The sequence below is a fragment of the Loxodonta africana genome, chromosome 9 (assembly GCF_030014295.1).
Source record: "Loxodonta africana isolate mLoxAfr1 chromosome 9, mLoxAfr1.hap2, whole genome shotgun sequence".
NCBI lineage: Eukaryota > Metazoa > Chordata > Mammalia > Proboscidea > Elephantidae > Loxodonta > Loxodonta africana.
The window spans coordinates 43955233-43969513 of record NC_087350.1 but is presented as its reverse complement, the minus strand read 5'-3'; the positions used below and the strand labels follow the sequence as shown (position 1 = coordinate 43969513).

Below are 14281 nucleotides of genomic sequence, written 5' to 3'. Positions count from 1 at the left end.
CTATGGGGCAGTACTACTCTGTCTTAAAGGGTCGCTGTAAGTCAGAATTGACTCAACGGCAATGGGTTTGGTGGGGTTTTTTTATAGCTAACAATACTTTTTATTTTTTATTTTTTAACAGTACTTGTTAGGTGCCCTCAGTCGATTTCGACTCATAGCAACCTCATGCGACTAGACATCTACTCTGTATCAAGCACTCTACATACATTATCTTACTTAATCTTTCTTTAGATCTACAGGGTAAATATTTTTAAGGTTATTTGAGACTCAAAGAAGTAACCTGTCCAAAGTACACATCCAACAAGTGGCATTTGTGAGGGGGAGGGTGTTAAATGATAAATCTCACAACTCATTCAGAGACAAAAACAAAGTGATCCTGTTTAAAACACTTTTTCAGCCCTTTCAAAAAAAAAAAAAAAGATTCCATTTAGCAAGTGAATGAGTTACTTGAAAGACGGTGAGTCAGTTTAAAGAAACATGTCAACACTTCTCCAAGCGGGATGAACGCATCCTCATAAATGTGTTTTGTTTCTGTAGTCCTGGTCCCTCCCAGCCAAGTGAGGCTCTCTCACACTAGGACATGGGCTTATAAGGTGCCTTCAGCCTGCTGGGGATAGTGAGAGAGGCTGGAAGTCAACTGGCTTGAGGGTGGGACCAACGTGAACCTTTCTCCTTGTAAGAGGCAGCAGAGAGTGATGTGTATGCACAGGGTCTGGGTGTTCAACAGGCCTGGGTGTGAATCACCATCTTGCCACTTATTACTTGTCTGCCTGAGCCTTAGCTTCCGTATCTGTGAACCAAAAAAAAAAAAAAAAAATCTAAACTTGGCACCTTTAAGTCGATTCTGACTCACAGCAACCCTATAGGACAGAGCAGAACTGCCCCATAAAGTTTCCAAGGGAACAGCCGGTGGATTTCAACTGCCAACCTTTTGATTAGCAGCTGAGCTCTTAATCACTGAGCCACTAGGGCTCCATATCTGTGAAGGGGGTGCAATAATTCATACCTCAAAGGCTTGTTCTGAGGATTAAATAAAACAGTGCAGAAAAACCCTTGATAAATGTTAGCTATTATCACTATTAGACCTTAATAACAAATAACAACATCAGAGTGTCTCCGTTGTCCTCAATGTCTTGACTACAGGAGCTACGAAAAGCTTCCAATAAAAGGCCAATTCCTGCTCATCCTTCAGGCTCTGGCTTAACTGTCTCTTCCTTAGGGAAGCCTTCCCTGACCACCCTGAAAAAAGAAGGTGACCAGTACACTCTAATAATGTCATATACCATTTTTTCCTTTGTAGCCCTTGTCCTAGTTATAATGATTTAATTGTGCATTTTTGTTTGTGGTCTTTTAAGCTCCATAAGGTTAGGGATGTGCTGGTTTTGTTCATCACTACACTCCCAGTTCTCTCACACTGTCTGGCACACTGGTGGTTCTCAATAAATGCTTCTTGAATAAATCAAACAAAACTGAACCTACGGAGCCCCTCACCTAGGAGATCTTTGCTCTGTAGAAAAGTTACTTACTTTCAGACATTGACAGGTTCATAATCTATAGGTTTTTTCTTGCTCTTTTTTTTCCTTTTATCCTGGCCACTTTGAAAATCAAAGACCTTGATATTTTAGACATGCCTTTCAACTGATACGGTGGTGCTTTAATCTAATGATTCCATAAAGGAAATCTACTTTGGAATGTAATACAGCTTTACGGGTGGAAACTCAATCTCTTCTGTTTTGGGTGCTCTAACTTGTTTCGGGCATCTTGTCGTAATCGATCTGGTAGAGGGACACCTTAACAGTGCCGTGTGAAAAATAACATTTTTCCATAATAGCATTTCCAGAAGCCTGGACAGGAATAGCAGTTAGGTGGACTACACAGATGAAGTGGGACCCCAGGCACGTCTCACTCTGCCCTGCTGACCTCAAAGAGCTACTGTGAAGATCAACAGGAGAGCATATGTGACTGTACTCTACAGTCTATGAAGTGACAGAAGGTCTTATTACAATGGCCACCCTGGGCTACACCCTCAAGTCTCACCGGTCAAAATAGATAATGTAGGACCTAGTAACTTTTTGGAATGAAGAGAACATGGCAGGTATTAGAAGAAAATGTTGATGTCATCTAGTTAGGCCTCCCTCTAAATGAACTCAGTAAAGTCCCTGGCAGACACATCCAGCCTCTACTTAAATGATGCTGGAGGTAGGGAGCCACCAAAACTTCTCAAGCCAATACATTTCATTCTGGAGCAGTTTGTATTGTTATCCTCCGCTCTATAATTTTTACCCTTTGGGAGTCTTAATTCTACTCTCCAGAGCTGTCAAGTCGATTCTGACTCATAGAGACCAAAGCTAACAGGGAATGTCAATCCAAGGAGGCAGCTTTCAGGAGTTTGATACCATCGGTATGTGGGAAATGAATTTTTGTGACCGGGGGTAAGCACATCACCTATAATTTTGGTTTTTCTTTTTAATTGTACTTTAGATGAAGGTTTACAGAGCTAGTTTTTCATTAAACAACTAAAACACATATTGTTATGTGACCTTGGTTGCCAACCCCATGATACGTCAACACTCTCCCCTTTTCAACCTTGGGTTCCCTGTGACCATCTTTCCTGTCCCCTCCTGCCTTCTCATTCTTGCCCCTGAGCTGGTGTGCCCATTTAGTTTCATTTTGTTTTATGGGCCTGTCTAATCTTAGGCTGAAGGCTGAATCTCAGGAGTAACTTCCAGTAATGAGTTAAAAGGGTGTCCGGGGGCCATACTCTCCAAGTTTCTCCAGTCTCTGTCAGGCCGGTAAGTCTGGTCTTTTTTTGTGAGTTAGAATTTCATCCTACAGTTGTCTCCAGCTCTGTCCAGGATCCTCTATTGTGATCCCTGTCAGAGCAGTCTGAGCCGGGCACCATCTAGATGTGCTGGATTCAGTCTAACAGAGGCACGTTAGTTATAATTTTGAACTAAAGGGTCTAGAAAGGAAGGGGACACAAGTTTTGTCAAGCCAAGAGATCTGTTTGCAAAGCATGCACTTAGCACCACAGAATTAATGATAGATAACATAAGGTCTGAGTGTTTACTGTGTGCCAGGCACTGTTCTAAGAGCTTTCTAGGTATCAGATAATTTAATTCATCCTATACCCCTATGATGTAGGTACCGTATCTATTTCACAGAGGAGTTAACTAAGGTACAGAGCAGTTTAGTAAATGTAAATTGCTCAAGGTCACAGACTCACATGTGGTGGACTTGGGATTCAAACTAAGCAGGGCCCCAAGGCCTCTTTCCTCTACATTATATATAGCCTTCCAGAGCATCAGGGTCTCTACTTAGCCACTGCTGACAGCGCTAGTCTGGAACCACAGGCCCTCATCCATTTCATACTCTACATTCTGCCTTGCTCCTCATTCACCATGACTTATTTTCTCAATTAGCATTTCACCCCTGGACCTCAGTTCCAGACCCCCCTCCTTAACTATGATTCATCATTTTCCATTATGCTCTTTCCGACTGCCCTAAGTAGTACATACACAGACCACACATTGGATATCAAATCAAGTAAATACAGACTGTTTCATTTCTTACTCATCTCATTCCTGCCTTTTTTTTTTTTTTTTTTTTTAAACCAAGAATCCCTGAAGTTCTTAGAACAAGAAAAGGTAACGGTTGACATGCTGGGAGTTTTTTGCTAAACATCAGTGCGTAACAATTTTCATTACATTTTGTCTAGCTGGCAAGCACGCAGTCAGAGCTGTGATATAAAGACTTACATCTTTAATACAAGAAAATTTAATACAATGCTCAATAAAGGCTGACTGCTCCTGGCAGCTTTTCCAACTATAGGCACAAGTACTCCAAAGGCTTGAATTGCTACAAGAGCTATTTGTATCAGTCCTGAGAGAATTAAGTAGCTTTCGGGCTGAGCAGTACACCATTCCAGAGAAGTTGGAAGGCATTCATTCTAATGCATTAAGTTCAGGAACCAGTTTTTACTGTGATAAGCATGCAGCAGAGAGGTTATACTCAGTCTTAACCAGGACTGCCTAGAACCCATGCACGGTACCTTCACTCCGTCCAGCACGGCTTTGATGACGCCCTTCACAGTTGTCACCATCTCTTTATCTTCTGAGTTCACACCTTCCAACATCACTTGGTCAGACCAACGAATGAGGTTGGCGAGACTTTGGTACACTCGGCTATAGCAAGAGGAGAGGGCGGAGCTAGAAAAGATTTTTAATGTGAGTGTTAAAAAAAAAAAAAAATCTAAACCATGACCATGACTTTAAGGTATCCATTTAGGACAGAATCAGTTTCCTAGTGGTTAGGATGAGTTTCTCAATCTCTCTCTTTTTAAAACCAACACCTCCTTTTAGTAAACGAACATTTTCTCCTCTGAATCCATATCCTTAAATCCACCCAAGAAGATTTTGTAGAGCCTTACAGTCTAATCTGAGTTATAATTTTTTTCTCATTTTCCAAATATAAATTCCATCATGAGAGTTAATATTCATTCTTAGCCTTCACACACCTCCGCATGATCCGACAACATCTCTCAGGGAGCACCCTCTCTTTCCTCCTCCTGGTCACTAACCACTGGAGTAGGTCAAAGCATTGTGCACCTCTTGTTTTGAATCAGATTAAAATTCATTTAGATGTGTTATGAGAGGCCAACAGGTTTGTAGAATTCTAGTAGGTGGGTCCCTTTAAAGAAACAACTCTGAGCTTGAACAGATCTGTAATTTATTAGAATTCCTCATAACATGGGCTTAGCTCCCTCATCTCTGTACTATAACCACGGCTGAGATGCCAGAGAAACATGCTAATGAAGATTACCTTAGGACAACAAATCAGAGTTGAGGTGAGACGCTGAGGTGTCGGGGCTGGCTCACGGAGAAAGGAGTAGGTACCAGCTATGCTGTGACGCTAACACACATAAAGCAACCCCTGAGAACTTTGAGGGTGCTGCAATGTTTATAGATAGTGGCTAAAATGAATTCTTACATCTTCCACATATTTTCAAATAACTAAAGACATTTTCTCTTAGAATTCCAGAAAGGACGATTTCTCCATTTCAATCATGATGCATTGTAACAGAGGAAGAAGAAAAATATAGAATATCTGTGTGCTGCCCCCTCCTCCACCCCCAAAAAAAAACTAAAAAAGAAAAAAAGAAAAGAGCGAGGCAGATATTCAGGAAGTGAAGGTACAATTTTGAAGCAAAGATATAATATTGTAAGATATGATTAAAACAGGTTCTAAAAATAAAGCCATTTAAAACAAAAACCCAAACCAAACAAGACTCCAACAAGAAGCTGTTCAGAATCAGGTAAGGAGGAAAAAATCTTCCCAGAGATCTAAAATCTCCATTTAGCCAGTCATTCTGCTCTGTGCATGTTCCACCAGGAGAAAATCAGAGTTGGAAAGACTGAAAGCCAACTTTTCCAATTTCATTAGAAACAAGAGAAATTTACAGAAGGAGCCCCAAGAAAACCAAGGTCGGGCTGCTTCAGGGGATAATATGAACGAGAAGTATTCGGTGTTGGGCCTGTCCTCTTAGGAAAAGAGAAATGAACACGAGAACTCTGTGGTCTTTTCCTGGGTGTTAGATTATGTGCAGATCCTCCTGAAGGCAAAAACACTTCTTACAGATATGCGTTCCTCTCTCCTTCCTGAGAAGGCCAGGTCCGGCCTCTGTAAACAAGGACTGCCGCCTTTGGCTAAAGTGCCTGTACAGCGGGTTTCACCAAAGCATCACATTGTAAACGAAGGGCAATAATTAGATGACAAGGGGGAAACACTTTACATAATACTTAACTTCTACCTGCTTTGGATGGTAGCATTTCCCTGAAAGCACCTAGAGAATCTGACAATTATGTCTGCCCTTTATACGATTAGCTTGGAAGCAAAATATTCCCGTGTCGAGGTGCTAAGAGACTAAGAAAGGAAGGAGGGGCCTGTGCTATGAAAATGCCACCAGTGAACCCATTGCTGGCCTATTTCTGGAATGGAGCAGAGCAGTCTGCACTGAAGGCAAGCCCTGATCCTGCTCTTTGGGTGTTCCAGTGTACAGAAGGAGAATTCTCCACTCATGGCTCAGAGCCAGCTGACTTATTCAGAGCCCAGTCCACGACAGTCCCAGGAACCTAGGAACCCCTCCTTCCTGTCTTAGTCTCTCAGCACCTCGACACAGGGGAATATTCTGCTTCCAAGCTAATCGTATAAAGGGCAGACATAATTGTCAGAGTCTCTAGGTGCTTTCAGGGCAAAGAGCCTGTCTGCCAGACCCAACTCACAGAAGAGGCTCTGTGCAGGAAAAAAAAAGGCAGGGAAAATACCTTCCTGGCTTACAAACTGCACTAGCGGGAGGAACGAGATGCTGGAAATAATCTAAAGGAAATATTTGAGAACGTATTTTCAATAGTTTCAGGGAGATCAATAAAAGTATCACCGCTGGCTTTGGCAGAATTTCAGAAGGAAAAAAATCACTTAAATAATATTAGCCAAAGCACTACCAGGAAAAAAAAAAAGTTATTTCATTGTTCCTTATGGCTATATCCAGGCACTTCCCTTTTTCCCTCTAGGTACTGGTTATACATTTTGAATAATTTTTGTTGGTATGAGCTGGAATCGACTCTAAGGCAATGGGTATAATAAAACAGGAGCCCTGGTGGCACAGAGGTTAAGAGATCAGCTGCTAACCAAAAAGTTGGCAGTTTGAATCCACCAGCTGTTCCTTGGAAACCCTATAGGGCAGTTCTACTGTGTCCTGTAGGGTCGCTATGAATTGGCATCAACTTGACAGCAATGGGTTTTTTTTTTTTTTGCTAATAAGACGAGGGAGCCCTGATGGCACAGTGGTTAAGTGCCTGGCTGCTAACCGAAAGGCTGGCAGTTTGAACCCACCAGCTGTTCCGTGGGGGAAAGATGTGGCACTCTGCTTCTACGAAGAATTACAGCTTTGGAAACTCTGTGAGGCAGTTCTACTCTCTCCTATCGGGTTGCTATGAGTTGGAATTGACTCGACAGCAACAGGTTTTTTTCTTTTTTTGTGGGCGGGGAGGCTAATAATAAAACCTCCCCCCACCAAAAAAAATTTTTTTTTATAGAGGGAAAAAAACAAACAAAAACCCCCAAATACCCCGAACTATTATCACATGACTTGATCAATTATTTTGCAGTGTTTGCATGTTTACAAAGTAACTTGTCAACAGGAAGCAACAAAGTAACAATCCTAATAGCAATACACTGTACCATTGCTGGAAACCCTGGTGGTGTAGTGGTTAAGTGCTACGGCTGCTAACTAAAGGGTGAGCAATTCAAATCCTCCAGGCGCTCCTTGGAAACTCTATGGGGCAGTTCTACTCTGTCCTATAGGGTCGCTATGAGTCGGAATCGACTCTGTGGCACTGGGTTTTGGTTTTTGGTACCATTGCTAGCATAGGTTTTAGCTAAGGTGACTCTTGCCTGGACGCTCCCTAAGAAGCTTAGTACCTGAGGACAGCTGGGTGAGGTAACATGTCCTCATTTCCCACTCTCTCCTCCTGTCAATGTCTCAGAGTGCTCATGCACTCTTTGCTTATGTCTCCTCCCTATGAATACACCATGCCTGGCTGGCCTCTGCTCCTTTGTTCTTATTGCTTCCCTCTCCCCACTGCCAATCCAATTCCTACCCCTTCCCGCAGGTCCGGCCCCAGCTCCTCCTCCTCTAGGAAGTCCCCTCCAACTCTCCTGCAACTTTCCCTTCCTACAGAGCTTCTACTCTGTGCCACAAAATTAGCATTTTCTCAAAATGTGTGTAGGGTTCATCTTTTCCCACTAGAGAGTACTTTAAAAAGTTATCTGAGCATCTGACTGTATGTTCTGCCCAATTACTAGCACGACATTAGGCACATTCAGTCAAAGGAAACCAGCACTGAGCCTCCTATGAGCTGGATGCTGGTTAAACTATCAAACGTAGCACCTGGTCTCAAGGCTCTCTGTGGCCAGCACATTACATTCATGTGCACTGAAGAACCTCGTTGCCTCAGTGGCTTTTCCTACAGGGCAGTAGAGTGGCATGGAAAAATGAAAACAGTAGGAGGGCAAAGCCTTTATCAAACCTCTCCCACCACCAACTAGCTCCAGTGAGCTTCCTAGCCAAAGGACCACAATCTACAGAGGTCACCTGAAACTCCAGGGTAGAAGCTCCAGGGCAGACAGCTTCTTGGAAATAAAGACACTGTTCACGTTATCTCCCAGAAGAAGAAAAATATGCACATCCTTGCCAAGTTCTGAAAGCAGTTCATAAAAGCTTAGGCCTCATGGGGCTACGTGAACACTAAACCATCTTGAGGAATTGAAAGAGAGATACATTATCCTGAACAGGTAGCACGAAGAAAAACCAAAAGCTAGCAGGAACCTGACAGCGTCCCAAGAAATAGCTCCTGTTAGGCTTTCATTTAAGTTTTACATTTAATATTGCTTTTCTTTCTGTACTTAACAAGAAATACGGGGGCCGCCGCTCGTACAACCAAGGAAAGTACCCTCTAGCAGTAAAAGCGTTGCCTAACAGTAGATTCTTGGGGGCAAGGGCTGACCCTACCTGTGATACCTTACTTCCAATGACTCCAGGTGCTGTGTTTGGGAGATCCTGGCTTGACACAGTTAAGTGTTTCACTAATTCATACATTAATGGGGTTCTGCTCTACCTCCTTTGGTGATTACATCTGAGCAGCTAAGGACTCTAACAGGTTAGATGTCGATAGGATTTAATGTCATAATAAACCATGGTTAAATGTCAATTGACTGAGAGTACTAGGAGAAATGTGTTTAAATCAACGTGATTACTGCCACTGAGCTAATGCAAGGAAATGACCACAGACTTACACTGTGGCTATATCCCTAGAGATGGTAGAGATCTGGGTCAATGTTGAGACCTCATGAATAACCCTGAACTTGACCTTGGGATAGCACCAAGGGATAGCCTGGGCAGAAGTTCCTTTTCCTACCTGACACTCCTCCCTGTTCCTAGAACTTTGAGTTTGATGTGACCCCAAAGCAAGATGCCTCTAGGTCTTCCCTTGCTCTGACCCAGCCAAGGCCTGCAGAACAACTCACCTGTGTTGAATTCGAGGATCGCTTTGCACCAGGGGTAGAATGGCTTCCAGCACCTTGCTGGCTGACCCTGGAAGCATCTCCAGTACCTTCTTATCAATTGCCATTTTGTCCACAATGGTCTTAAAGTAGCGCAAGGCACTGACAACTTCCTTCTCTTTCTCTTCCAGCCAGCTCAGGTTCTGAAAGGAAATGTTAAGCACAAGGAGGGAGGAGAGAGATTAAAGGGAGCTATTTTGAGAAAAGTAAAATAAAATCTTCTGTAAACTAGTTTGGGATTGATGCAAATGGAGAAGGCTTCTTGCTGCAGAAATGAAGCCAAGTTGTTTTTCTAAGAATTGCAATGAGAGACTAGATTTGAAAGAAGAAGAAAAGTAGTTTATAGACAATCCTGAATTCCCTTGCTGGACTCAAGATTGATTTGCTCTGAGGTCTTGAAAGTCACTTCTCCTCCTCTATTTTCTAATCAAACACACCGAGATATCACCACTAATCTCATTAAGTATAGTAAGGACTCATTTGCTGATGGCTGTAAGACACTTGGAAAGCTAACAGTAGAGTCCCATGGTGCACATATATCCTGTAAATCAAATCACGAAACTCCAGGCTTTTCTACCTTTCAAAGATCAGAGTCTCTGTGTAAGACTGGTCAGGGGTGTTAGGTTTTAAAACCCATTCCCCCAGGACTCCTCCCTAGATTCCACATTGTTCAACCCAAAGATGCAACCCCATCTCAATGAAATGATCTGCTACTCTCAAGTGACCTAGAAACCCCCGAGCCAGGAGAGGTGGGATGCTCTTGGTGGAAAGGTGAAGAACACAGGGCAGATGGCAGTGATTTAATCACCACCCTGCAGTGACTGCTGACAGCATTCAGGGTCTTTATGCTCCTCAGGAGAGCACACCTACGAAGAAAATAAAATACACAGCCCTACGCTTTCCAGTATTCAAATTATCACCCTTAAATCTTTTCTCCTGACTCTGAATCCCTTGAACTGACAGTTGGTGGGTATATACACCCCTTTTGTTCCTCTCTGCAACCTCCCCCATACTAGCTCTAATGTCCATGACCCAGGTCCCAGCTGTCTGGCAGGGGAAAGAAAATCAAGAATAATCTATAAAGTGGATAAATTAAAAAAGGAATAATCTACTTAAGGAGAATTGATTCTGTTACGTCCAAGGCAAATTAAGAGGGGTGTGTATGAGGAAAACTGCCACCTGTGGTTTGAGGTCCAGAGAATGCAAATAAAAGTAACCAAGGGCAAGGAGATAACTTCTAGAAAAGGCTGATTTCAACAACAATCTAAAAAATATTAAAACACGATAGAAATATGAGAAGTGATTATGATCCTAAAAACTAGCTCTTTTCTTCTAAGATAGTGGGGAATGTCATTTTAAAAGAAAAAATTTCAGTAGTGAAGGAATTTTATTTTACAAGAGTATCAAAAGAAAAATATGTAAGTGGGATGAAGAAATTACTTCAACCAGACAACTTTCAAAGACCCAAGATCTCTCAATGGGGATACTTCCCAAAAGATGTTCTACAGACCAAAAAAAAAACCCCAAACCCGTTGCCGTCGAGTCGATTCCGACTCATAGTGACCCTACAGGACAGGGTAGAACTGCCGCATAGAGCACCTGGTGGATTTGAACTGCCAACCCTTTGGTTAGCAGCTGTAGCACTTAACCACTACGCCACCAGGGTTTCCGTTCTACAGACCACTAAGATACAATTCTCTGAGCAGGGGGAAGCACCCCCCTCCCCCACCCCCATCCCCTTTACTTTCTTCTATCTGTTTATTTTTCTCCTTTTACTATCTGACATATTTGCTTATTTACTGTCCACTTCCAAGAGGCCAGGACTTGTTTCTCTACCTCATGGACTAGTGCTCTCTGCTTCAACATCACCTACAGGGCACTGGTGGAATGTCTATCTGCAGAATCACAGTGCTTGCAGACACCAAACGTGGCTAAACCAGTCAGTCTGGCAAGAGGACTATCACAGGAACACTCCATCTTAACACAGCACGAAGTGCTAGAAGCAAGCAAGAATGAAACTTGGTGAGGAAACAGGTAACACTTTAAGAAAATGTGACATCAGGTTTGTTAGGGAGAAAGAGGCAAACCTGAGGATGGGAAGCATTCAAAAGAGGCAAGGCATTTCAGAGCAAAGAGAATTTTCCTGTCCTTTGCAGACAGATCAAATCAGCCATTTAAGAGCCAGGCTGCCCTGGGCTCCTAATAAAGGGGCCTACAACTTAGCAGAATCAGGTTTCATCTATTAACTCTCTAACAAATTCCACTGGCAGAACTGATGGTCTCAGGAGTTGTGTATCCCCTTAGCCCATTAGCTGTTAAACTGTGGCTTCTTGCAAAAATGTAGGCAGTAGTTAGAAGCCTTTAGAATAAGACACCTATACAGAGCACTAGCTAGAACTGGGAACCCAATGCCTTGGCTTTACGCAAGTTGCCTTGTCACATAATCTCAGAGAGGCAGACACATTCCCTCTCCACCTACCTCCACTTCCCTGCTGTAGGGCGTTAGGTGTCACCACTGGTGCAAATGAACCTGGAAACTAAAAAAGGCTATCAGGGCAGAAGGAGGGCCAAGCCCTGGGTGTGGGAACCAGGGGCCTTCAGGATCCTCGTCTGCAAAATGGGGAGAAGAATATTTGCCCTGTGTATTTAAAGAGACTGATGTGGGGACTTAGTGAGAGTGTATAGGGAAGTATTTTATAAAATCTAACAGATACTACACCAATATATGATAACATATATATATAAAAACATATATATAAAAATACAGCAAAGGGGCCCTGGTGGCGCAAGGGCGCTCGGCTGCTGTCATTGGCTGAATTGTGTCCCCTAAAAATGTCTGTCAACTTGGCTAGGCCATGATTCCCAGTATTGTGTGATACTGTGCAGCTGCCCGCCATTTTGTCACCTGTATATGATTTTCCTGTATGTTGTAAATCCTATCTCTATGATGTTAATGAGATGGGATCAGTGGCAGTTATGTTAACGAGGCAGGACTCAATCTACAAGAGAAAGCAGACCTAAAGCAGACCTGAAGCAGACTGCGTCCTTTGGCCCCGGTGTTCCTACATGACTACGAAGCTCCTAGACCATGGGAAGATTGATGACAAGGATCTTCCTTCAGAGCCAACTGAGAAAGAAAGCCTTCCCCTGGAGCTGGCGCCCTGAATTTGGACTTCTATCCTACTAGACTGTGAGAGAATAACTTTCTCTTTGTTAAACCCATTCACTTGTGGTATTTCTTTTATAGCTGCACTAGATAAGATTGAATTTGGTACTGGGAGTGGGGAGCTGCTCTAACAGATACCTAAAATGTGGAAGCAGTTTTGAAACTGTGAATGGATAGATGATGAAGGAGTTTTAAAATGCCTAATAGTAAGAGCCTAGATTGCCTTAAAGAGACTGTTGGCGGAATTATGGATGTCAGACAATTTTGGTGAGGACTTGGAACTGAGGAGAGAACTGGAAGCAGCAGAGGACTGGCAGCAGCAGAACCAGGAGATCAGCGCAAGACGGTGCTGGAGCCAACCCACGGAGTCAGAGAGCTGAGTGCTTTAGCGCAGGACACTTCCTCGCAGAGTGGGGTGCCTCCAGGCAGTTATACGTGGAGCTACAGTGCTTTGGAACACTTGCCCCAGAAAGGATGGTGAGGCCCAAGGGGCCAAGAGCCAAGGAACCAGGAAGCAGAAGCTGAAGAGACAAGGAACACAGGCAGCAGAGCTGCCTCAGTCTCAAAGGGTGGAGCCATGGCCTCTGGAGTTTCTAAGAGTGGAGTTACCGTTCAAATGGACAAAAGAGTGGTGCCGCCCAATGCCGATGGAGCAGAGTTGCTGTTCCAGTGGGCCTGGAAGACAGAGCTGAAGCCCAGGGCTGAGGGGCTTCCACTCAGAATCCGGACAGTGTGGTCAATACCTAAAGTCTGCAGGGCAGGGCCATTGTGTAAATAGTCTCAGAGAAAAGCGGACTACTTCTAAGTCTTGAAGGCTAATATACTGTGTTCTGCCGACTTGCTTGGTGCCTGTTAGCCCTTCTTTCCCCCCAATTTCTTCTATATGTAATAGAAATGTTTAGCTAGTACCTGCTCCACCATTATACTTTGGAACAGGTAACTTGTACCGTAGATTTCACAGATGAAGAGGAATTTTTTGGATTTTGGACTTGGAGTTGAATTGGGACTTTTGCTATGATGTGGAAACTCTGGAGGCATAGTAGTTAAGTGCTAGGGCTGCTAACCAAGAGGTCGGAAGTTCAAATCTGCCAAGCGCTCCTTGGAAACTCTATGGGGCAGTTCTACTCTGTCCTATAGGGTCGCTATGAGTCGGAATCGACTCGATGGCAGTGGGTTTGGGTTTTGGGTTTTGGATGGGGTGGATGTGTTTTACATGTGGTGAGGACATGAATTTTGGGGGGCCAAAGGGTGGAATGTCATGGATTTAACTGTGTTCCCCCAAAATATCTATCAACTTGACGAGTCCATGATTCCCAGTATTGTGTGACTGTATTATTTTGTTATCTGATGTAATCAGTGGCAGTTATGTCGATGAGGCAGGACTCAATCTACAAGATTAGATTGTGTCTTAAACCAATCTCTTTTGAGATATAAAAGAGAGAAGCGAGCAGAGAGACATGAGGACCTCCTACCATCAAGACAGCAGCACCAGGAGCAGAGCACATCAGTTGGACCTGGGGTTCCTGCATGGAGAAGCTCCTAGACCAAGGGAAGACTGATGACAAGGACCTTCCTCCAGAGCTGACAGGGAGAAAGCCTCACCCCTGGAGCTGGCGCCCTGAACTCAGACTTCTACCCTACTAGACTATGAGAGAATACATTTCTCTTCGTTAAACTCATCCACTTGTGGTATTTCTGTTGCAGCTGCACTAGATAACTAAGACAGCTGCTAACCAAAAGGTCTCCTTGGGAGAAAGGACCTGGCGATTTGCTTCTGTAAATATTACAGCCTAGGAAACTCTATGGGGCAGTTCTATCCTGTCCTATAGCGTCGCTATGAGTCGGAATTGACTCAATGGCACACAACGACAACATTAATAAAACAAAGAAGGAAAAAGGATGTAAAAACCTAAAAGGAAAAGGAAAGAAAGAGGCCAGATCGGGGAGGATTATCCAATAGACAAGGTAAACACGACGCTTATTGTGCTTACCAGA

General features: G+C 43.5%; 1 protein-coding gene across 19 annotated transcripts in view; it reads right to left on the bottom strand.

Annotated features, from left to right (window-relative positions):
* RAPGEF1 (Rap guanine nucleotide exchange factor 1) overlaps positions 1-14281 on the bottom strand; it is a 156790-nt gene that overhangs the window by 61366 nt on the left and 81143 nt on the right. For all 19 annotated transcript variants that reach the window (XM_064291302.1, XM_064291285.1, XM_064291293.1 and 16 more), the window contains 2 exons: positions 9085-9263; positions 4052-4208 (listed from right to left, as the gene is read on the bottom strand). In XM_064291302.1, the coding sequence (XP_064147372.1) occupies positions 4052-4208; positions 9085-9263 (336 nt within the window). The remainder of the gene's footprint in view (positions 1-4051; positions 4209-9084; positions 9264-14281) is intronic.